General features: G+C 44.2%; 2 protein-coding genes across 5 annotated transcripts in view; both read right to left on the reverse strand.

Moving 5' to 3' along the window:
• Nucleotides 1-4,333: 4,333 nt before the first annotated feature.
• ccdc40 (coiled-coil domain containing 40) lies at nucleotides 4,334-15,820 on the reverse strand. Its single transcript, XM_055906985.1, has 20 exons — nucleotides 15,799-15,820; nucleotides 15,287-15,323; nucleotides 14,865-15,029; nucleotides 14,487-14,598; nucleotides 14,193-14,332; nucleotides 13,991-14,074; nucleotides 13,361-13,580; nucleotides 12,618-12,775; nucleotides 12,133-12,255; nucleotides 11,836-11,957; nucleotides 11,044-11,287; nucleotides 10,480-10,662; nucleotides 9,670-9,915; nucleotides 9,192-9,405; nucleotides 8,656-8,825; nucleotides 8,119-8,210; nucleotides 7,711-7,831; nucleotides 7,220-7,408; nucleotides 5,187-5,345; nucleotides 4,334-4,936 (listed from the first exon to the last, which is right to left on the reverse strand). Exons 3-20 carry the CDS (start codon nucleotides 14,988-14,990, stop codon nucleotides 4,682-4,684), a joined length of 2,958 nt encoding a protein of 985 aa, XP_055762960.1. The 5' UTR covers nucleotides 14,991-15,029; nucleotides 15,287-15,323; nucleotides 15,799-15,820; the 3' UTR covers nucleotides 4,334-4,681.
• A 194-nt stretch (nucleotides 15,821-16,014) lies between these two features.
• Nucleotides 16,015-24,562, reverse strand: part of LOC129839704 (testis-expressed protein 2-like) — a 62,126-nt gene continuing 53,578 nt past the window's right edge. For 2 of the 4 annotated variants that reach the window (XM_055907280.1, XM_055907279.1), the window contains exons 9-13: nucleotides 23,770-23,896; nucleotides 20,110-20,223; nucleotides 19,728-19,937; nucleotides 19,223-19,343; nucleotides 16,015-19,096 (exon numbers count right to left, since the gene is read on the reverse strand). In XM_055907280.1, the coding sequence (XP_055763255.1) occupies nucleotides 18,935-19,096; nucleotides 19,223-19,343; nucleotides 19,728-19,937; nucleotides 20,110-20,223; nucleotides 23,770-23,896 (734 nt within the window). In that variant the 3' untranslated portion in view covers nucleotides 16,015-18,934. Of the gene's footprint in view, nucleotides 19,097-19,222; nucleotides 19,344-19,727; nucleotides 19,938-20,109; nucleotides 20,224-21,393; nucleotides 23,270-23,769; nucleotides 23,897-24,562 lie in introns of those variants that run through there. The other 2 variants (XM_055907281.1, XM_055907282.1) reach the window with 2 other exon arrangements.

Consider the following 24,562-nt stretch of genomic DNA (forward strand, 5'->3'; position numbering starts at 1 on the left):
TCAAAAGTTTGGACACACCTACTCATTCAAGGGTTTTTCTTTATTCCTTCTACATTGTAGAAAAATTGTGAAGACATCCAAACTATTAAATAACACATATGGAATCATGTAGTAACCAAAAAAGTGTTAAACAAATTAAAATATATTTAATATTTGAGATTCTTCATAGTAGCCACCATTTGCCTTGCACACGCTTGGCATTCTCTCATCCAGCTTCATGACGTAGTCACCTGGAATGCATTTAAATTAACAGTTGTGCCTTGTTAAGTTAATTTGTGGAATTTCTTTCCTTCTTAATGTGTTTGAGCCAATCAGTTGTGTTGTGACAAGGTAGGGGTGGTATACAGAAGATAGCCCTATTTGGTAAAAGACCAAGTCCATATTATGGCAAGAACAGCTCAAAGAAGCAAGGAGAAATGATAGTCCATAATTACTTTAAGATAGGAAGGTCAGTCAATACGGAACATTTCTAGGACATTTATAGAGTTTCTTTAAGTGCAGTCGGAAAAACCATCAAGCGCTATGATGAAACTGGCTCTCATGGGGACCGCCACAGGAAAGGGTGCAATGCAAATAGTCTGGGTAGCCATTTGATTAGATGTTCAGGTGGTATAGAGGTATAGAGGTCCTGGACGGCAGGAAGCTTGGCCCGAGTGATGTACTGAGCCGTTCTCACTACCCTCTGTCCTGCCTTGCGGATGGAGGCCGAGCAGTTGCCATACCAGGCAGTGATGCAACCAGGCAGGATGCTCTCGATGGTGCAGCTGTAGAACCTTTTGAGGATCTGAGGACCCATGCCAAATATTTTCCGTCCCCTGATGGGGAATAGGTTTTGTTGTGCCCTCTTCACCAACTATCTTGGTGTGCTTGGACCAGTTTGTTGGTGATGTAGACACCAAGGAACTTGAAGCTCTCAACCTACTCCACTACAGCCCCATTGATGAGAATGGGGGCGTGCTTGGTCCTCTTTTTCCTGTAGTCCACAATCATCTCCTTTGTCTTGATCACGTTGAGGGAGAGGTTGTTGTCCTGGCACCACATGGCCAGGTCTCTGACCGCCTCCCTATAGGCTGTCTCGTCGTTGTCTGTGATCAGGCCTACCACTGTTGTGTCATCAGCAAATTGAATGATGGTGTTGGAGTCGTGCCTGGCCGTACAGTCATGAGTGAACAGGGAGTACAGGAGGGGACTGAGTAGGCACCCCTGAGGGACCCCCTTGTTGAAGATCAGCGTGGTGCATGTGTTGGTACCTACCCTTACCACCTGGGGGCGGCCCGTCAGGAAGTCTAGGTTCCAGTTGCAGAGGGAGGTGTTTAGTCCCAGGGTCCTTAGCTTAGTTATGAGCTTTGAGGGCACTATGGTGTTGAACTCTGAGCTATAGTCAATGAATAGCATTCTCATATAGGTGTTCCTTTTGTCCAGGTGGGAAAGGGCAGTGTGGAGTGCAATATAGATTGCATCATCTGTGGATCTGTTGGGGCAGTATGCAAATTGGAGTGGGTCTAGGGTTTCTGGGATAATGGTGTTGATGTGAGCCATGACCAGCCTTTCAAAGCACTTCATGACTACAGACGTAAGTGCTACGGTTCGGTAGTCATTTAGGCAGGTTACCTTAGTGTTCTTGGGCACAGGGACTATGGTGGTCTGCTTGAAACATGTTGGTATTACAGACTCAGACAGGGAGAGGTTGAAAATGTCAGTGAAGACACTTGCCAGTTGGTCAGCACATGTTCAGAGTACACATCCTGGTAATCCATCTGGCCCTGCAGCCTTGCTCAGCATATGTGGGAACTCCTTCAAGACTGTTGGAAAAGCATTCCAGGTGAAGCTGGTTGAGAGAATGCCAAGCATGTGCAAAGCTGTCTTCAAGGCAAAGGGTGGCTACTTTGACTAATCTCAAATATATTTTTATTTGTTTAACACTTTTTTGGTTACTACATGATTCCATATTTGTTATTTCATAGTTTTGATGTCTTCACTATTATTCTACAACGTAGAAAATAGTAAAAATAAAGAAAAACCCTTGAATGAATAGGTGCGTCCAAACTTTGACTGGTACTGTAGAGTGTATCCATTTTTAGCTCATGTGATGCCACATGCCAAATATATTTGAATAATGTGGAATCCTGGTTGCTATTTAAATATGACATTTGCAATGATGTCAGAACTTAACTGGAAAACAAACGGTCACTGAGATGACACATCAGTGGTTGCCCCTCCAACACCACATTCATTCCATTGAGTTACTTCCTTACGGCCTATGTAGGCTATTTACTTGGAGCTGCTTTGAATTATGAAAGGTTTTTAGGTAACGTAACCTAGACACTTTGTGTGCTATACATGGGTGTAGTAGTACAAAGACCAATGGAACGAGGATGTTTTTGTAACAACCAATGAAACCATCAACAACAAGCAAGTTATGAGAAACAATATGAATCCACCTCCCTGTGACTGATTTCTCAATCAACACCGACAGATGCCCATATATGAGACTGACTAGACTGGTATACAGTCATTTGGTGTCACAGTGGAAGTGCAGAACCTACCAACTACATATTTAAAAAAATATGTACAATTCGGTATGTCTCCGAAGGCTGCATTTACACAGGCAGCCAAATGTATATATTTTTTCCCCCTAACTGGTCTTTTGACCAATCAGATCAGCTCTGAAAAAGATCTGATGTGAAAAGATCTGATGGGATTGGTCATAAGATCAACTAGAGGAAAAAAATATCAGAATTGGGCTGCCTTAATGTACACCTCTCCAAGTACTTATGTTGACAATACCTGTAAGACCACATTGCAAGTGCAGCTATAGGCTTTCGAATACAGGTCACACACAAACACATTATAATCCTTGTTAAATTACATTATAAAGGGTTATACATAATTATAAAAAGTTATAAAGAATTATACCTGGGTGCTTAAGTAAAGTGTCACTGAAAGGAATTCAATCAAAATAATACATTTCCTGTGCTTGTGCTGTAAAACTGTAATTCACTGATTTGAAAGCAAATTCCTAGTAGGCATCCACTATATGCTTTCACCTATCATGTATCCTTAGATCGGAGCAGATGAGCGAGAGGATGCGAGGAAAGGAAGCCTTTATAGACTATTGAGACGCATCCTAGGACGAAACATAACAGGTTAGTGGGTGGTCCACCGGCTGATATTGATCTGTGCCAACTGAAGGGCTGTGGCCTCACTAATGTGTAACCTGGCCTTCTCAACCTTCCAATTCAATTCATTGTGTGCATTATAATAGTACCTAACCGGTCATGTAACAGGCAAACAAAGCCACTGGCAAAGCTATCTGAGAGATTGAGGCCAAGCCTCTAAATAACAGCCATCACTGACAATAAAGATTCCTATAACAAAGGTTTCTATGACAGTAAGTACACAAACTACTTTTTGATTCGTCAGTGAAACATATAATAACAAAAGCTGTTGAAAAGAGGGGGAATGTAATTGGTGACTGGCCTGGTTCCAGATCATCACTGACAGTTCGGGAATTCCCTTCCCTTGAAGGCGCCCCAAACCGTGACAAAAGGCACTTCAGGAACGCATGAGATTAGGGGTGATAATCTGGTTATATAAATGGATTAGATATCCAGAGGTGAATAGAGAATCAACTCCAAAGGGGCCTGGTGTTGATTCACAAAGAAAACCCTGGAGGGGACCATTGTCACGACTTCCACCGAAGGTGGCTCCTCTCCCTGTTCGGGCGGCGCTCGGCGGTAGTCGTCACCGGTCTACTAGCTGCCACCGATTCCTTTTTCTTTTCTGTTGGTTTTGTCTTGATTGTTTTCACCTGTATCTTATTTGTGGTTAATTAGGGGCTATTTAAACTCCCAGGTCCCGCCTTCTCTTGTGCGGGCTTATCCTTTATGTCAGTGGTGTATTATTGTTTTGCTCTTACGTGTTTGCTGTCCGTTATTTTCCCTGGTTGAGGGACTTATCGGTTTATTGGTCATTTTGCCTGGTTGTTGGCTGGACCCAGCTGAATAAAATGTATTCATTGAAAGCACTGCTCTCTGCGCCTGACTCCACACCCACCACTTCTAGCGATCCGTGACAACCATCTGGGACCACTTCCTGACTATGATGTCAGCGACTGCTTATTGGGTGGGGGAACCAGCCAACTGACTGATTATTATCCAATATTATCTGATATTTGACATTGATGGACAGAACCTTTCATTTATGTTAAGTGACGCTTAATGGCATTGTATGATGTTTCTCTGTTATTATGACATATGATCATTCACAGGCTGGCTTTAGTGATTCCATACTTAAGATTTAGCTAGTTTGTGGATATTAACTAAAGAAAGAATTGCAAATGTTGCTTTTATTGTTTATATATGTGTATCTTCAGTTTATCCATGGACAATAATATTTTCACACGCTGGTAGGATATCCGTGTATACTGTATATTAAATCAACTCTTCATTCTATCAACTGAAAATAAACTGAAACAAAATAAACAGAAATATTCTGAAAACCAAAACTGCCCAAACATGGCCAGGGGGAGAGCTTCCACCCCAAGTCCAGCTCCCTAATCCTAACAGCCAGAGTAACATAGAACACCATAGAGCAGTAATACCCTTCATCTATGATGGATCTCTATCTCCAATCTACTCTGTGGGTAATCCTATGATGGGGGTTTTCAGTCATGTAATAGTCAGTGGGTCTCCTGACCAATCGGCGTCTGCAGGCGCGCGGCCAGGGCTAGGGAGAGGCGTCGTAGCGCCCCCTGGTGCTGGGGAAACTCCTGCTGGACGCAGTGCAGGATGGTGGTCACAGCGTGCAGACGCTCCTCCTGCCGCTGCAACGCAGGCTCCAAGGCTTCGCTGGTGGACAGGGCGCTGTAGCGGCCCTCACGCACCGCTTGGAGCTGCTTGGCCCGGCCCTGGAGAGAGACCAGACGGGCCAGGTTCTACAGGGGGAGAGAGAGAGAGAAAGGAAGGATAGAGAGAGAGATTAAGTGTGAGACAGAAAGAGAGCGAGCGAGAGAACCAGACCGAGAAAGGAAAAGAAGGATGGATAAGGGATTAAAAAAGACATGCAATGAAAAGAGATATTCAAATAGCTATGCACAGTGCAAAACACTTCTCAACTATGGATAACAATACATTGGGCAGGAATAGTGTTGAGAGTGAATGGGTGAATGTGTCTACATCGGGTACCCTCTCCTTGGTGTCCTGCAGACTTTGGATGTCTGAGGTGAGGACAGTTCTGGCACTGTGGAGCTCTCCCAGCTGCAGCTGTTTGTCCCTCAGACTGCTGCTCAGACTGGCCTGGCCCTGCTGCAGCTCCCTGAGGACCCCGTCACACTCCTCAGCTTGCTGTTAGGGTGGACACACACACACACACACACACACACACACACACACACATTAAGCATATACATTACCAGTCAAAAGTTTGGACACACCTACTCATTCAAGGGTTTTTCTTTATTTTACTATTTTCCACATTGTAGAATAATAGTGAAGACATCACAACTATGAAATGACACATATGGAATCAGTTAAGAACAAATTCTTATTTACAAGAACAGTCTACTCCTTCCTCCCCAACGGGGATTTGAAACCCGGTCTCCCACATGCACCGCATTCTATAGTACAGACATGGCCTGCTCTCCCTTATGCAAGGAATTAGGCACTTTCCCATGTTTACTACAGTATACGTATATTGTAAATCACAGACAGTGTCACCAGCAAAGCACACCCACACCATCACACCTCCACCTCCATGCTTCACGGTGGGAACCACATATGCAGAGATCATCCGTTCACCTACTCTGCGTCTCACAAAGACACAGCGGTTGGAACCCTAAATCTCAAATTTGAACTGATCAGACCAGATTTCCACCGGTCTAATGTCCATTGCTTGTGTTTCTTGGCCCAAGCAAGTCTCTTCTTATTATTGGTGTCCTTTAGTAGTGGTTTCTTTGTCATGAAGGCCTGATTCACACAGTCTCCTCTGAACAGTTGATGTTGAGATGTGTCTGTTACTTGAACTCTGTGAAGCATTTATTTGGGCTGCAATTTCTGAGGCTGGTAACTCTAACATGCTGACCAGACCGGACATGTCGCGTGCGCGAGCGTTGCAAAATAAATTTAGAAATCCATGTTATTCAATTATTGCACCTACACTGCTCGCGAGCGTCTGCGACGCCAAGGGCTAAAATAGAAGTCGTTCCTATTTCTGACGCAGATTGCGCTTAAAGTCATCTCCTTATTGGTTTATAGAAGCAGGTACCCACGTGCCATCTCCTCATTGGTTATACCCACGTGGGTGATTGAAAGACGAACTTTGTTGGCGGTTTTCGTGGTAATACAATGAAAGTTTAGATGCGATCACCATATAAGTTCAAAGATGCAAAAGCCTGGAAGGAGGAGAGATGACTAGAAACGATTCGGTTGGCCGTTTTATGTGTGGATTAATTGTCGGAGTAGAGGTCCTTGCGCATTTCAGGTAAAATAACAACTCAATGTTTATATTCCAGGACAAATTAGCTAGCAACAGCAAGCTAGCTGAATAGGACAAATTAACGTTAGCTAGCAAGTGCAAGCAAGCTAGCTAAATTGCCATACATGTTTAATGCTTTTCGTGGTTTTTGCGACTGCCCTTGAATAAACTTTTCTGGATTGACTGACCTTCATGTCTTAAAGTAATGATGGACTGTCGTTTCTCTTTGCTTATTTGAGCTGTTCTTGCCATAATATGGACTTGGTCTTTTACCAAATAGGACTTTATTCTGTATTCCATCCCTACCTTGTCAGAACACAACTGATTGGCTCAAACGTATTAAGGAAAGAAATTCCACAAATGAACTTTTAACAAGGCACACCTGTTAATTGAAATGCATTCCAGGTGACTACCTCATGAAGCTGGTTGAGAGAAAGCCAAGCGTGTGCAAAGCTGTCATCCAGGCAAAGGGTGGCTACTTTGAAGAATCTCAAAAATAAAATATATTTAAATTTGTTTAACACTTTATTGGTTACTACATGATTCCATATGTGTTATGTCATAGTTTTGATGTCTTCACTATTATTCTACAATGTAGAAAATAGTAAAAATAAAGAAAAATCATGAATGAGTAGGTGTCCAAACTTTTGACTGGTACTGTACATACACACAGGAACGCACACCCACCAACACACCAACTGACCCAATGACCGACACACCCACTTCCACACACCCACACCCCCACCTTCTGTGTGTCCAGTATCTTCCGACGCAGGCCCTGCAGGATGCCGTGGAAGTCGGTGTGAGTGGGCTGCTTGCGGTCGGTGCGTGCCTGGGTCTCACTGCGCATCACGATAGTCTCCCTGCGAGCCACCACTCCCTCCATCTCCCTCAGTAGGCGCTCCTGCTGCTTCATCAGCTGACCGTATCGCACCTGTAGGGACACACCCACATTGACACTTGATTCTTACTCCCAGCAAACAGCATTGATTCCTTACCCAGTGAAAGCATTGGAGGGGGTGAAACAGGTGCATGAGTATGTGAGGTGTCCTAACTATTCCACATTTAGTGCGCTAAGGAATCAAATCAAACATGATTTGTATAGTACATTTCGTACAAGGCAGCAACACAATGTTGTCGTTTTCTATATGAAAAAATTGTGTATCGATCTACAATAGGAGTGAAAGATTGTGTGATGTGAGAGTTGGTTTCTCCGGTGTGTGTGTGTGATGTCACCTCCATCCGGTGGATCTCAGCCCTCATGGTGCGGATGTCTCCCTGGCCCACCTCAGAGTCCACAGCCGACCTGGTCTCTCTCACCAGCTGGGTCTTCTTCTCCCACAGCATGACCTGACGCCTGAAATGCACGCACACAGATAAACATCAATCAAATGGATTTCTAAATGCTTTTTCACACCAGCCGTTGTCACAAAGTGCTATACAGAAACCCAGCCTAAAACCCCAAACAGCAAGCAATGCAGATGCAGAAGCACGGGTGAACTAAACAAAAACACACACACACACATAACACAAACATGTGAAACACACACACACACGTACACTCGCACGAGGACAAGATACAGACAGACAGATAGACAGAGGCTCATGTTTCTAGACCAGACTACTTGCTACTGTTTGACTCACTCGGACTCCACCAGACTGTTGAACAGCCTGTCCTTCTCCTCCTGGATCCTCTCTAGCTTCACCTGCATCTCAATGGAGTCTCTCTCTGCCTCCTGAACACACAACATTACAGGAACACACTGTTTTATATGTAGTCCAATGGTGTGGAGGCATTTCTATACGTCATATTTAAGTCTACATACAGTGTGTCACGCGTACTGCCCTTTGATTTGGTAAAGAGCCTTTGATCTGTTGTAATGGCCAGGTATATCTGATTAATGTGGTATTTAGTTTCCTGACACAGGAATAAGACTGTTGATCAAAATCTATCATGGAGTATCAGAAAGTGCTTTCTGTCTAGACAGAAAAAGACTTTGAAGTCAGATTTTGTAGTAAAAAAATTTTACTTAGTTACTGCGTTTTGCTTTTGTAGGGCAATATAGAATGCAGTGGTTGAGGACTGAAACGTTGTATGTGGGTGTATTTGACTGAGGGACTGATGAACACCAGAAACAGCCCCCACCATGAACACCCCCCGCCCCCGGTCACCAGTCTGACCTTGAGTCTGTGCAGGAAGTCAGTCTCCATGACGACGTTGCCCTGCTCCAGGGCCTGGTGGAGATGCCTGTTCTCACTCAGCAGGGAGTTGAGCTTCAACATGTCCGCCATCAGCTCCTTCATGTGTCTCTCCAGCTCGGCCTGCTCACGCTGCTCCTGTTGTATCTCACCTGGACGGGAGGCAGCGAGTCCATGGGCTAGCGTGTGTTTGTTAGGGTAGGGTCACAAAGAACCCCAAAATGGTGAAGTGTCTTGAATTTTGTTTCAGACAGGGCGTGTTTGAAATTGCTCAGTTCGTTCACAATGCCTGGAGGAGAAGGATACATGTACTATTTGTGTCGTGGGGCTAGATGGTAGCTGTACTGGCCATGATTATTCTATGCTCATAATTTGTAAAATGTTATTTTATTCTGTAGTGTCTTGTAAGCCCATGTGGCTGGGTACCGGTAGGTGTATGACACTAGAGTAGCAGGGCGGTGCTCCGGGCCCATTTCTCCATGGTCAGTGTGTGTGCGCGCCCGTGTGTGTTACCGTACTCTCGGTGCGGACTTTCCTCTGCTGTAGGATGGTGAATTGGGTCTGCAGTGTGAGCAGGGCGGCGCTCCGGGCCTGTTTCTCCTGGGTCAGTCTCACTAGTTCCCCCTGCTGCCGCAGCCAGAGCTGCTGCTGCTCCTTGATCTCTCCTCCCACCCCCTCCAGCTGCTTGGTCAGAGTACTGGCCTGGATCTCCAACGGGCCCAGGTCCTCGTGCTGTTGACGTACGTAGCGATGCGATCAAGACAACATAGAAAGTCAGGAAAATGTGCATTTTTTCCAAAGCTGAAACGTTTCAAATCCATTCGAGCTCCAGTCTTATTGTAGAGGATGGTGCTAACATAGAAATAGAATGCCATTCTAGATCTGTAGGTGTCACCTATTTTAGATTCAGTACCTATAGTCCTTTATTCTTAGGGAAATAAACCCAAAATGTTCAGTTGGTTACTGGTCAGTGCTTGGTTGTAAGTTAACTCTCACCCCAGTGCTGGCGATGAGCTGCTCAATCTTCTTGTTGTAAACGTTGATGGTGGCCTGCTTGCGCTCGATGACAGTGACGCGCTTGGTGATCCTGGCCTCGCTGGCGCTGAGCAGTTCGTTGCGGCGGCTCATCTCCGTCTCCAGCGAGGCGAGGGTGCGGGCCAGACCCTCCAGACGCAGGGTGACGTCACTGCTCTCCAGCGTCACCGCTGCCCTTTCGTTCTCTAGCCGGGACAGCTGGGTTTCCTGGTAGGGTGAGGAGAGAGAGAGACGCACACACAGAGATTGGTTTGAACACAGAGATACATTGCACTAACAACGTTTCATATGTAGCATTGCGGTTGTTGTGGTTTTCAATTGACTAGCTCAAGTTATACCAATGTTCATATTAAATAACAACCAGATGAAACTCCTTCTGTACGGTAATTCTACAAAGTATCCCATTCCTAACACATCTCCACAATATGATTGACAATACACTGCTAAATAGTTGTTGTAATATTATGAATTACTTGAAAACTCCCGAAATAAACTTATGTGAGCCCCACATTTTTTTTTAAATTAACTAGTCAAGTCAGGTAAGAACAAATTCTTATTTACAATGACGGCCTACCCCGGCAAAACCCTCCCCTAACATGGACGACACTGGGCCAATTGTGCACCGACCTATGGGACTCCCGATCACGGCCGGTTGTGATACAGCCCGGGATCGAACCCGGGTCTGTAGTGACGCCTCTAGCACTGCGATGTAGTGCCTTAGACCGCTGAGCCAGTCAGGATCCCCAAAAATACGGCGACCAACCCTCTCACCTTCTCCCTCTTGTGGGCGGCCATCTTGTCGGTGAGGCGTCGGGAGTACTTGGTGGCCTTGTCGTGGGTGAGATGCTCCTGCATCTTGGACATGATGCGGTCCTCCAGCTCGATGCGCCGCACCCACTCCTTCTCCGTCTGCTTCCTCAGGGAGGACACCTCCATCTGGCGCACCCCACACTCCTGGAGAGGGGGAGGGGGGAGAAGAGAGATAGGGAGATGGGAGGGAGGGGGACAGAGGTTAGAAGTGTTTCCTCGTACTATCATCCACTTACATGAGTCACGACAACAACAATACAACCCTCAGTCACTTCATATTGAGCGGATATTGCATTCAGAGGAGCCTGCATAGGGAAAGAACAAAATACACACCAAGAACAAATCAACTGCAAACTTTTGAGAAAAAAAAATTAAGAAACAAACCACAATAAGCGCAAGTCTTTTGACTTCCTTGAGTTTTTATCCTTGATGATTCATTTCGATGTGTGCACTGTTGATTCCACTTCGTTAAAGCAACCTACAAGCATTTCAAATGTGTCAAATAAAACCAATTCATCCACTCACTGTGTTGACGCGCTGCAGTGTCTGCTCGGTCTCCTGCAGGGTCCTCGCGTAGATGCTGTACTGGACCTGCAGCGCCTCCTGCTGGCTGTGGCTGTGGGAGATCAGCTTCCTGGAGGTGGCACTGTCCAGTTGGGTCCGGTTCAGTAGTACTGTCAGCAGCTCATTGCGCTCCCCCTCCCGCGTGATGGACTTCTTGAAGCCCTCGATCTCGGTGTCTAAAGAGCGGACCTGGTGGGTGGCCGTGCTGCATGGAGGCAGGGAGAGGGAGGGAGATTGACAGACGTGTACACGGTGGCATCACACAGGTGTACAGCATGTCCAGCTTCAAGGAGAACGTTTGACCAGAGCAGACCAGCAGGACTGATGTACAGCAAATACAAATTGTATTGTAAATAGACATTGGACAGTGGCCAATGTACATCTTGCCAAAAGTAGTGCATCAGATAGGGAATAGGGTTGCCATTTTAAGTCTATCCAGTGTGTATTCTCTTCCACCGTGGTGTAGGCCTCGTCTCGTCATACCCGCCAGGCTGCTGTTCTACACTGTGTGTTGAGGTGTGTGTGTGTGTGTCACAGGCGGCTGGTGGTATCTTAATTGGGGAGGACGGGCTCATAGTAATGGCTGAAACGGTATAAATGGAATGGTAACCAACACATCAACAGACGGTTCCCATGTGTTTGATAATATTCCATTCACTCCATTCCAGCCATTACTATGAGCCGCCCTCCCCTCAGCAGCCTCCTGTGATGTGTGTAGACTCTACACAGTGCTAGGCGTTTACGTGTCCTCACCGTAGAGCCTCCAGCATGGCGGTGTAGGCGTCGTCTCGTCTCCTCATGCCCACCAGGCTGCTGTTCCACTGCTGCAGCAGCTGCCTCCTCTCCATCCCCAAAGAGTCCATCTCCATCTGGGCCTGTATCGAGAGACACACAGGCAAAAGGCACACCGTTCACCACCATTCCCCATTCCTTCTGTGTGTACAGCTTTTGTCTCAGCCTTTTTTTTTTTATTGAAATACTTGAATGAGGTGTTATATTGATTGGCTGGATCAAAAGCCTGTACCCAACCTGGAGTGGACAGTAGTGTACCTCAGAGAGGGCCTCCTTGGCTGCCTGTGTCTCCTCAGACTGGGCGATGGTCTGGACTTCATACAGAGCTATCTGCTCCGTCAGCCGCTCCATGTGTTTGGTCAACCGCTCCACATACAAGTCCTGAGAGAGAGAGGGGGGGGGGGGGGGGGGGGTAGAGAGTGAGAGGGGGGTAGAGAGTGAGAGGGGGGTAGAGAGAGAGGGGGGGTAGAGGGGGAGGGAGGTAGAGAAAGAGAGAGAGGGGGGGGTAGAGAGAGAGGGGGGGTAGAGAGAGAGAGAGGGTCATATAGGGAATCACCTATAATACCCTGCCTGAGAAGATTTAGCCACAGTAATAAGAATTATTTTAAATTCTATTTCTAGACCCTTAGCAACTGGTCCAGGACCAGTTTTGAGGTTTGGCTCAGCTCGGTTAACATTAGAACTAACATGCCAATCAGCTGATCTTGAATCAGTTGTAAAAGAAGGAAGGCGTGTGTCCTGACCTGTTTGTGTTTCTGCTCCTCTGCCTGGGTCTTCTCGGAGTAGGCCTTGCGCGAGGCGTTCTTCATGGCCGTGATGTCAGAGCGCAGGTCGGCGTTGACCTCCTGCATGTAGAACAGACGCAGTGCCAGGTTCTCTACCTCACTCTGCAGCTGGGACACTGAAGAAGGAGGTGATAGACGTAGTTAGGGACAGGAGTTTTTCCTGACTATGTCACCTGACCAGGAAAACCTTTATATCGTTATGGACTATTATAACTAGGCTAGGGTCCTGATTTTTTCCCTTGATTAGGTCAAGAAAAACTCCTGGCCCGAGCCATAGTACAGATATAGGATCTTAATTTGACCTATATTGTCACAGCAAAATAAGCGCATAATGTTGCTTGATCGGTGGTTAAGCTATTAGCTGGCCAAAAGTAGGTTACCTGAAAAGTGCAATTGTGTTGGTGTTAGTGTGGGTTTTCAGTGAATTGATGTAAATCCCAAAGCTTATCTGCATTTCCTGTGGCGCAGACAACAAAAGAGTGATCAAATGAAGATCCTACATCTGTAACAAAGTGACAACACCCTACGTTCACAGAAACTTGTGCTTTATGACAGTTGATGAGTCAATGTGTCTATGTTTCCTGAACAGTTGTTAAGTATTAATACGATCCTTGTATAGTGTCTGTCCCCATCAAGTCAGTGAGTGGTCTCAGCACAGAATTAAAAAATAGATACTAACTGTGTATCTTCATGGGTCTCACCGTGTGACCTCTGCTTGCCGGCCTGGCTGGCTCTGGTGCGGTACTGGCTTCGGACCCCCTCCAGCTGATCCTGGGCCTGTCTGCGCTGGGCGGCCGCCTGCGCGTTGGTCTCGTGACGGCCCTCCAGACAGGCCTGGAGTCTGGCCAGCTCCTGCTGTATGCCGTACAGCTCCACGCCCAGCTCTTCTCGGTGGTCGCTCTCAGACCTCTCTATGGCCATCTAGGGAGATGGGTGGAGGAGGGGAGGGAAAGAGATCATATGTTGGGGTCAGAATTGCATAGGGCAAATGCATTAGAAATGCACTGCAAGGCCAGTGAATGTTTTTTTAATGTTATAACATTAGTGATTAATCCTTGTGAATCAATTGTTGTCGCTTATAGATCATTTCTAGTTGCCGATTAGCTTATTCTGTTTTTTGAAACGAAAGCACAGGGTCACGTTTCGAGATTGAGACAAAACAATTCAAGGGCGCCCTCTCCTGGGAAAAAGGAGTGACTTCAAAAAGGGGACCTATGAATGGTATGAATCGTACTGCATGTATACTGTAAAGTGGATGTCCATGTTGATTTGATTGTGTATCATTGTAAAGGATGAAGAGACTTTGCTTCAGAAGAAGAGAGCTACTGTACCTTCTCGCGCAAATCCATGTTGAGTCTCTCCAGTTGCTTATGGAGGTGGTTCTTCAGTGCAGTCTGGAACCTTCTCATCAGCGGCTGCAGGCAGATAGGAGAAACCACAGTAAGACGTTCATCTGATAACCATAACGGGGTTTAAACCTTAAGTTATTTAAAACCATGTTAGCAGTGATGTTAAGCGGGAAAACTGCTTTACGTGTTCAGGGTCCAGCACGATTAGCTCATCTTCCTCATCGCTCTCTTCCGCCGCCCTGCGTAACCCGTCCCCATCGCTGTCAGAGAGGCGGACTGAGAGGTGCAATGAGGGGTGAGGCGGCAAGGGCATCGTTCCGTTATCTGGCACCCCAAAAAAACAATGTTTCATGATCACTCCTCAACAGATACCGTGCTTGACAAGTCACAGTGCCCGAGTCAATTACAAAGGACATAGAAATCAGTTAAAAATGTCCACCATTGTTCTATCCCTCCCTCTTATTGAAACCCAGCTGACCTGAGTTGCTGGCGGGGTTGGCTGCGCCTGTACCACTGTTTCCTGACTGTGACACTGGGTAACCAGCCCCCGCCTCAGCCTGCTCTCTGTCTGACTGCTCTGCTGATCCACCCTGCATGGAGGACAGACAGGAGGACACTCAGGAAGTCACTTTTTGACCCATAAAGTTACAATACAAATAATAAAGTGTTATATTTAATTATGTGCATTGGACCATTGCCTAAATCATGCCTATGTCGTCTTTTGGGAATAGTTTCATGATTTTGAATGATTACAAATAAAACGCAGATGATACAATATCATTAGAGTCACAAATCCTAACTTGAGAAACGTGTGAAAAAACATATCCTGTACTGTAGAGTAGTATCTTTCACAAACCTCCTGCACAGGTAGCACAGTAACCCCAGAGTCCTCTGCTGCCTCGTCAGCACCACCTGGCTGTTCATCGTACCTCCCCTCCTGTGGCGGGGTTCCCCTCCTCTCCTCTTCTCCTCCTCCCTCCATTGGACTCAGTGGGAACCAAGATGGTTGACTCTGTCAGCACTACAAGAAGGTTGCCTTTGTGACAACATTGGATTTCATTGCAGTCATGTAGGCAGGTAGCCTAGCGGTTAAGAGCTTTGGTGACAGTAACCGAAAGGTTGCTGGTTTGAATCCCCCAGCCGACTAGGTGAAAAATCAGTTGATGTGCCCTTGAGCAAGGCACTTAACCCTAATTGTTCCTGTAAGTCGCTCTGGATAAGAGTGTACCCTAAATAATGTCACCTGCTCTTTTAACGCCCTTTCATTGAAAGCCTTACCTGCTTCTTGAGTTATTAAGGAGTTATCTCTTCAGAACTGAAAGGTCAGAGAATGAAAATAATGTATTGAAGCAATAATGCAAATTTAAAAGTTGGCTGACAAAGCCTCCTGTCATCACCTGGGAAGACATGACAGAGTAGACACAAATATTTAAATATTCACTAACGTTATGAAGTTGAAGACAATCATTCATTAGGCCCTCATACTGTACCTTTGCTTAAAAATGAAATAAGACAGATACCTATGATGGCTATGCCTACTACGCGCATTATTTCTCATGGAATACTGCTATTCACTTGTCTTCAAGATAGCGTGCCTATCCGTTAATATGCTATTAACGCTAACGTTAGCTAGATTGCCTAACAGCTTTAGAATACCAGAATGTTTTAAATGTTCTCGAATGCATAAGTTACTAAACCTTACGGCTGCTTTATCACCTCTTCAGCAACAACAAATACTCTTGTAGCTCGAAATACGAAATTGAATTTGCAAACTAAAAACAGCTACTCACCTCTGTTTGTCAGCCGGCCAGGCGTTGCTAGGAAACGATTAACTTCCGTGATAGAGCCTAGTCATTGGATAGTGCCGCCCCTGTTGAATATTGAAATTTGTGGACTATTCAAACTTTGCAGTACATGGATTATCAGAAATGGAATTGGAACATTTTAAATATAGATGCATGGCATGTGACTGTGCAATCAAAATAACTTCAGTATATGACAAAAAATTGTTTAATTAAAAAAATCTTTATTTCAATCAAGAGCAAATAATTACAAAGCACGTTGATATTTTTTTTATCATTTGTACCACAATACCATTGCAATTCAGTCGTACAAAATCGATAACAGAAAAGAACAAGGCCTGCTAAATCAACATTTGTAAAAATAAAAAGGCATTATTTTAAAGAACTTCCTTTAGGGAATCTTGGTCTCTCCCAACTAAGAGACCACGTTTCAGCCAAGCAGTAGACAAGGATGAGGCTCAACAAATTTGTCCTTAATCTAAATATTCCATCTATTTGCAGACTCATCAACTCTTATTATATAAATCTGATGTGCTATTCACATCATCATTCTGTCATTGTATTTCAGAAAAGCAGACAAAGCGTTACAAAACATTCTAATTCCAACCTGGTACTAGACCTACATTCAGGTCCATAATTATTGGCACCCTTGATAAAGATGAGCAAAAAGACTGTATAAAATAAATACAAATGCTGAGCTATATTGTACACTCCAAAAGAACTGGGGAATTCTATTTTTTTATACTAATAAAATTGCTCAGAGAACGAGATTTTGCTTAACAATAAAACATTCTTTAAAAAGGTGTCAAAATTATTGGCACCCCTGTTTTCAAGTCTCAGCACCCTCCCCTTAACAAGGATCTGGAAAGATTCTATATGGATGAACGGTCCAAGATCCCTCCCACTGTGTTCTCTAATCTTTTTCTTTAAAGGCCCAGTGTCCTTATCCCACAAAGGTACGATGCTGGAGTACTGAAAACAGGGGTGCCAATAACTTTGACGCCTATCTTTTTGAGTATTGTTTTATTACTTTTTAAACTAAATCTCTTTCTCTGAGCAATTGTGTTAACATACAATAATCACATTTTCAACATAAAATTGCATGCAATATAGCGCAGTATTTGTATAATTTATTTTAGTATTTTTGGCTCATCTTTATCAAGGGTTCCAATAATAATATTACCAACTGAACGATTGATAAAACGAAAACTGAACAAGAAACCAATTAGAAGTAGAAGGAAAGTTAAAAGGATATTCCTTCATCAAGGACATTCTACAACAGTGTTTTAGCATCCTGACAAATAAATGGAACGAAACACAAATAGGAATTCATGTAAACAAATCCAATGCTAAAACTGTGCATTTAAAACTTAACTTCAAAATGAAGAAAACATAACCGTAGAGTATAGAAGGTGATTCAGACTTCAATAGTGATGATTTGAGACAGTTAACCGTTTATTTTAATATTAATGATGGTTTTGGCAAAGGGCACACTGCAACATTTAGTTTGACTCTACCAAGTGTCATTTAGCACGTCTGGCAAGGGGGCTCATTTCCAAGCATTGGCAACTGTTGATGATGGCCATTTGAAAAAACATTAAAAAAAAAATTAAAAAAAATACATAACACTTCCTACATCATTTGAAAAAAAATTCATGAAAACCTAAGTTGTGCCGAGTACGACAGGAATGGTCTCAACATGTGCCATGGGTATTGTACATGCTAGAGAGAGCATAACACAATAGCACTGCAAATATGCAATACATGTCTGTAGATACGATTTCATTAATAGTGTTTACAAGGAAAACATAAATCAAAACTTCTGTTTTAGTTGTGCAATACTTGGCATACCCCAATCAGCATAATCCATGTGATTGGTTAGGAATAGTTTCCATACAACAAACTATAAAACAGTCCAATGTCAATGTAGCCATACATACATTCAACAAAAGTGTTAACCCCATTATGTACATCTTTTCAGAAATACACATCTTTAAAAGATTATATATATATACTATTTTCTCATTGCTCACCTCATGTCTACGTCCTTAGTTAGCAAGGAACTTGCATAGGCATTAGTGAATTAAAGACACGTGTTGCCTAGGTAATGACGGCTAACCCTATAGCATTGGCTTCCAGAGAAAATTGAGGGGAGGGGCTTCATATAGCTGCTTCCATACAGATACGGACACAGTGATCATTTGCATATAAAAAGGTGTGGTGTACAGTTAAGAGGGGAACTTTCCCCCTTACCACTGCTATAGGGCCAGACATGTTCTCATCCCCGAAATGGTTAGGATTTGGGGTAATCTGATTCTAGGCCTGTGGTAAAGGGGAACGCCTATCCCGAGCAGTAAGAGATGTGGGGTCACAACACAATATATGTGTATATACTGTTAGTGTTCACCTGGACAAAGCATAGGGTGCATTTGATGCCAATGTGACATTGTCAAAAGTATGCACTCCTGCTTCTAGTGTCAGGCTTCACACACACATGCACTCTCTTGCAGACACACCCGCACAATAACAAAAGTATAATCTAGCGGTGGCATGTCTCATTCAACCATTTCTTTTCACCTCATTCTCTCTCTTGATTTGGGTCCCCAAACAAAAGTTGTTGTCTATCTAGGACATAAGGTGAACGGTGAATGTGAAATAACCATGTGTTCATAGGACACTGTGTAACCTCATAACGCACAAAAACTCTCCACACCGCTCCACCTATACCCCTAGCGTCTAACCTGCCCCTGTCAAAGGTTGTATCACTGTTACATTTGTGCCATTCTGAGAAAAATCTACTTTTCTAAGTCTGTTCATCCTACACAAATTAAAGAACAGAGCAGATAGTTATTTTTTGTTTTTAGTGTTTCTCTTCCTGGTTGGTTGACTGACCTGTCTCGTTCGGTCAGTGAGCTTGTTAAAGGTCAAAGTTCATCTGATGACTGAGGTCATCCTGTTCTACCAGTGACAAAAAAGACCCTTAAGTATGGAGCTATTGGAATGTCAATGTGGTAACAGAAGTCTTTTTGTATGTCCTTATGCACCAATAGGCCTTATACTACTACAAGGCACCCTGGCTCCCATTCTAATTCACACGTTTCAGGCAAATACTGTAAACAATCCTTCATATGCCGCTAGTGGCGCCCCCCTCTGTTTCGGAGGGCTCCGTTTCCCTCTGGGTCGTATCGGCTGTGGAGGTGGAGGGCGTTCCAAAAGAACGGGGGTCCATGGCAGAGTGCATGATGGTCAGCCACAGGTCGTCCATGTTTGGCATGACAAAGATTTTCTACGTCGAAGAGAAGATGGGAGAGATTCAGAGATGTTACATTTGATGTAGTATGCTGACATACAGTTTGGACAAAGTACGGTATTACGCACACACAGGCATGCAGACACACACACACACACATACCTGAAACTCCTGGTCCAGTTTCTTCTCGATCCAGTCGGTGACGTGGGCCAGTGTGACCTCTCTCTCCCCCAGTTTGGGCCGAGCCTTCAGCTCCAGGTGGGGTGGACTCCTGAAACCATACCTGCGATTCAAAACAGAGTCAACAAACACACTTGAGAAACACCAGAGTGTAGATTTCAACTATAACAGATCATGCAGCACTGAGCCATTTGTTATTGTACTATGTGGGCAAGTTAATGGTAAAGGTTACTCAGAATAATAAGGCACACAAAATGTCAGTTTTCCAGGGATGTGATCAGTCACCAGCAGAGGGCACAAGTGCATTGCGGAACATAATTAACTAATGCACAAGTATGCCAACACGTGTTTGATTGACACCCCGATAATATAATATTAAAGTGTATTCATTATGTATTGTGGTGGAAATTAATGTGTTGGGGTGTAGCATATCCTGTTGCTGGGCAGAGGTATGATGTATAACTATATGAAGCTGTTTAGAACATACCATATCCTGTCAGTGGGCGGGGGTGGGATGTTGACGGCCAGCGTGCCCCTGAGCTCCTGTACCTCCACGGTGAGCAGCAGGGGCGTGTTGGACACCTCCTCCATCTTCTTCTTGATGAACTCCGTCTCGGTGGCCTTCTGGAAGTACTTGGACTTGGCGATCTTGTCCACGAAGCGCATGATCTTACTGGGCTGGCGGCCCCCCGTGTATCTAAAGGAGAGGAGAGATTTAGGGGTTGTACTTTGTCGCGCAAATCTACCTTGATTTATGTAAAAGTCTGAATTACGTGAAAGTCTACATTAAGATCAAGTCTGGATTACATGAAAGTAGTACGGAAAGGTACTTTACAAGGTAAATAATCAGGGTAAAAGTAAATACTCACCCCTCTGCTCCAGGGACGTCATTGGTGACCTCTGAAGTATCCTCTTCGTCTGAGGACCCAGCACTGGATGACTCCTCATCACTGTCAGCTAGGCAGTACGTCCGTGGTCTGTACCTGGCGCACACACACACATGATTCAGTATGGATTCATCCCCATTGTTTTCAGAGGGAAAGCTGACTCTTAGAACTACAAAGCCTGTTCATACAGTGGTTCCTCCTTTAAAAGATGCGAGCGGGACTTAGAGGTACCCAGCGTCACAGCTTCATTGCACCAGACCACCACAAGGGGGAGTTAGAGTCCTCATTATGCATTTAGGTCCCAAGGTTTTTATATGACCAGTCATATCGAGTGGTTCCAATGACGAATTTGACGCGAGCCACTCGTCCGTGGTGACTGACAAAACATTACGGGGGAAGCAGATGTAAATCGTTATAATGTCATACATAACGAGTCAAGCAAAAAATGAACAATTAAGAGGAATATGTTAGTTAATGTAGAGACAATTGATTGTGCATATTTTTTTGTCAAAGTTAATTTTACAAAAATCGCTATTTATCAGGTTTTTTCCCCAGTCATATCCAATACCAGCTGTATCAAACTCCATTCTTTGAATGATGCTGTGTCTGCATGTATGTATTACAATTATACACTTAAACAGTGTTTACTACTCCTGCTCCTGGGACATCAATGATACACATTGTAACTATGCAATAGACTAGAAACATGATTTAAGTAAAGGCTAATTTGTAATTCATATATACAGATTTTAAAAACCAGTACATCCTGCCAGCACGCCCACAAGCGTGCTGAATGAAGCGTGGAAGAGAGCAAGGAACGAGATGGGAGTAACAATCCAGGCTATTTGCTCTGAGACTGGCATAATAATGTAATGAAACAAGCAGGGAGCAGGCTTCGAACCCTCAACATTCTAGTCCGAAGGCTGTTCCCAAATGTATTAATTGGGGTTGGGGCCGATTGTGGCTAAAAAACCTTTATCAATTGTAATCTTTAACATGTGGAAAGGGGGAAAAGCATTGTTATTAGTTTTTCACAAACGTAGCAAGATGGGCGAATAGCTGAACAATAGACTATTCACCCTTTATTAAAGAATTGTCTAATAGCCGAGCTAGGTGTGAAACCCCCTCTCCCCAGCTTGAGCTGTGTGAACCCCCCCCAACAAAACATTTGTATCCATCTTTCCACATATACCTACACACGGTTAATGTTCTGTGGAGAGAAGTATATATATATATATATATATATATATATATATATATATATATACACAAACACAGAGTTGAAGTCAGATGTTTTACATACACTTAGGTTGGAGTTATTCAAACTAATTTTTCAGTGCATGACAAGTAATTTTCCCAACAATTGTTTACAAACAGGTTATTTCACTGTATCACAATTCCAGTGGGTCAGAAGTTTACATACACTAAGTTGACTGTGCCTTTCAACAGCTTGGAAAGTGCACAAGTCCCTTCTACAGCAAAGCACCCCCACAACATGATGCTGCCACCCCTGTGCTTCACGGTTGGGATGGTGATCTTCGGCTTGCAAGCCTCCCCCTTTTCCCCCCAAATATAACGATGGTCATTATGGCCAAACAGTTCTATTTTTATTTCATCAGACCAGAGGACATTTCTCCAAAAAGTACAATCTTTTTGTGCAGTTGCATGTGCAGTTGCAAACCGTAGTCTGGCTTTTTTTAATGGCGGTTTTGGAGCAGTGGCTTCTTCCTTGCTGAGCGGCCTTTCGGGTTATGTCAAAATGGGACTCGTGTTACTGTGGATATAGATACTTTGTACCTGTTTCCTCCATCATCTTCACAAGATCCTTTGCTGTTGTTCTGGGATCGATTTGCACTTTTCACACCAAAGTGCGTTCATCTCTAGGAGACAGAACGCGTCTCCTTCCTGAGCGGTATGACAGCTGCGTGGTCCCATGGTGTTTATACTTGCGTATTATTGTTTGTACAGATGAACGTGGTACCTTCAGGTGTTTGGAAATGGCTCCCAAAGAACTAGACTTGTGGAGGTCTACAAATTTCTTTCTGAGATCTTGGCTGATTTCTTTTGATTTTCCCATGATGTCAAGCAAAGATGCACTGAGTTTGAAGGTAAGCCTTGAAATACATCCACAGGTACACCTCAATTGACTCAAATGATGTCAATTAGCCTATCAGAAGCTTCTAAAGCCATGGCATCATTTTCTGGAATTTTCCAAGCTGTTTAAAGGCACAGTCAACTTAGTGTATGTAAACTTCTGACCCACTGGAATTGTGATACAGTGAATTGTAAGTGAAATAATCTGGCTGTAAACAATTGTTGGAAAAATGACTTGTGTCATGCACAAAGTAGATGTCCAAACCAACTTGCCAAAACTATAGTTTGTTAACAATACATTTGTGGAGTGGTTGAAAAATGAGTTAATGACTCCAACCTAAGTAAACTTCCGACTTCAACTGTATATTACATAGGATATGCAAATTCACGAGCATCACGCTCTCTACCTACTCCGTGTAAAGAAATTCGACTGCAACCAGAGATCTGTATATAATGACGAGATTCTCATGTCTCTGCCCTAACAATGGGAGTCGTCATCCCCAAACAAGGAAAGACAGGCGACAAGCATAGGTCCAAAATAATCGTATAGAAACGCATTGGGATTATTTTGGAAAGATTTTGGTGAGAGTGAAACCTCTCGCTTTGCATGTTCCTCTCTGCTGCGTTTCCCTGTCATCGCTCGCTTCGTGACTGACAGGAGCCTATCCTATCAACAGCTCTTTAGAAGATGCATATCGTTCATTCGAGTGCGACAGGGCTCGACGGACTAGCGAATTTAAACTTTTAAATGAAAAGTAACGTAGTTAATATGAAGTGGAAAATGTAGCAAGCTGAAAATGAGTCTAATGGGCTGATTAGCCGACAGCTTCAGCCGGCGCTAATGGAAAACACTGAGTATGGACTGATGCGTCCTATTGAGATCCCCTTTGTTTTAGAATTCACATGAGGACACACAGATTCTGAACACTGACAAAATGAACCCATTCACAATGCCAGTTAGATAGGATGGAAGCTATATGTAATGAAATTACCACAAAAACAGATTGAAATGGAACGAAAATGGAAATGAGAAGGCCCCAGAGAAACTCTGCACTCACCAGGTGAAGAAAACATCCATATAAGGGTGCGTCCAGGAACAGAGGGAAGGAAGGACAGAGAAAAGGGTAGAGTGTACAGAAGACGAGTTAAAAGAGAACTGTAGCTAACCCCTGACCCCGGGGAAAGCTAATTCTGTCATTATCATGTGTTCAGAGGAGGAAAACATTATAAACCTTTAACAGTTGTTTCAAGAAAACCAAAACGTCAGTGCGAATTTGTCGACAAAGCAGCTTTGAATAAGGTTAATATCCGACTGGATAGTGAAGAGAATGTCTCATACTTCCCATACACCGAGTAGGCTACACAAACGTTTACTGTGGAAAAACAAGGTTATTCCACCCTTGAGAGCAATTACGTTCATTAAATGTTTCATAGTTAAAATACTGTTAACCCTACACCGTAAACCTATCATGAAAGTTTAGAATCATTATTAGAGTAGGTCACACACCAGTCAGTGTTGTGTTAGTGAGGACCGTTCCTTCCCCTTACCCATCCTTGCTGATGTCTCTGATGCGCATACAGTCGCCGTCCTTCCCCAGTCTGATCAGGTTCATCTTGGTCTCCAGGGTCATCAGGAAGGAGCCGCTGTACGAAATCTCCAAGTCAAACCACAGACCTGGGGGAGAGAGACAGACAGACGTAGGCCAGTGTGAGTATCTGTGTGGGGCGGGGGACGACAAGTTTGTGTGTCCGTGTGTGTAGTCGCAATGACACATCTCAGTGTGCGTTTAGAGGAATCACAATGGAGTGGAAGAACGCACATCAGATGATCATTTTGACAAACCAAACTACTTCAACCAGCTTTGATCAGTAACCTACCACCATTGACTGTAGTTTGAAAAATATCAGCGCTTAAAAGCAGCGCTTCAGGTAAAGTAATTGGAAATGACACTAAGTGATGAACTTTCCAGATCTGCAGAGCCTAAAAGTTGAGTAGACATGGCTAAAGGTTCTCAGTCTGTGGCGAATGCTCCAGGACACTAGCCTTCAGTCTGCCATTCACTTCTGCCTCCCTCCCTCGCACAGTCTTTCTCGCTCCCCTGCCTCGTCCTCTCCCACTAGCATCTCGGACCCCCACATTCATCCCTCTCTCAAATCTCCCTCCATCTTTCTCTCATTGCCTGACAGTGGAAGAGAACCGAAGGGAGGGATACAAAAAGAGAGAAAGAGAGAAAGAGGGAGAGATCACAGGACCCTTTGAACAGAGGGGAAACAGTTGGACACCGTGCGATACCCCTCATAGGGCTCGTTTGATGTCAGCGGGGTGCTGCTCGCTGTATAA

Source organism: Salvelinus fontinalis, chromosome 40 (assembly GCF_029448725.1).
Source record: "Salvelinus fontinalis isolate EN_2023a chromosome 40, ASM2944872v1, whole genome shotgun sequence".
In the NCBI taxonomy this organism is placed as follows: Eukaryota; Metazoa; Chordata; class Actinopteri; order Salmoniformes; family Salmonidae; genus Salvelinus; species Salvelinus fontinalis.

What these genes read in the sequence shown, in the direction of transcription:
- ccdc40 (XM_055906985.1), bottom strand. Translation starts at nt 14,990, where the DNA reads ATGGAGGGAGGAGGAGAAGAGGAGAGGAGGGGAACCCCGCCACAGGAG. An exon ending in CAACCCCGCCAGCAACTCAG is followed by an intron (nt 14,333 to 14,486) that starts GTCAGCTGGGTT and finishes TTGGGGTGCCAG; the next exon opens with ATAACGGAACGATGCCCTTG. An exon ending in ACATGGATTTGCGCGAGAAG is followed by an intron (nt 13,581 to 13,990) that starts GTACAGTAGCTC and finishes CCATCTCCCTAG; the next exon opens with ATGGCCATAGAGAGGTCTGA.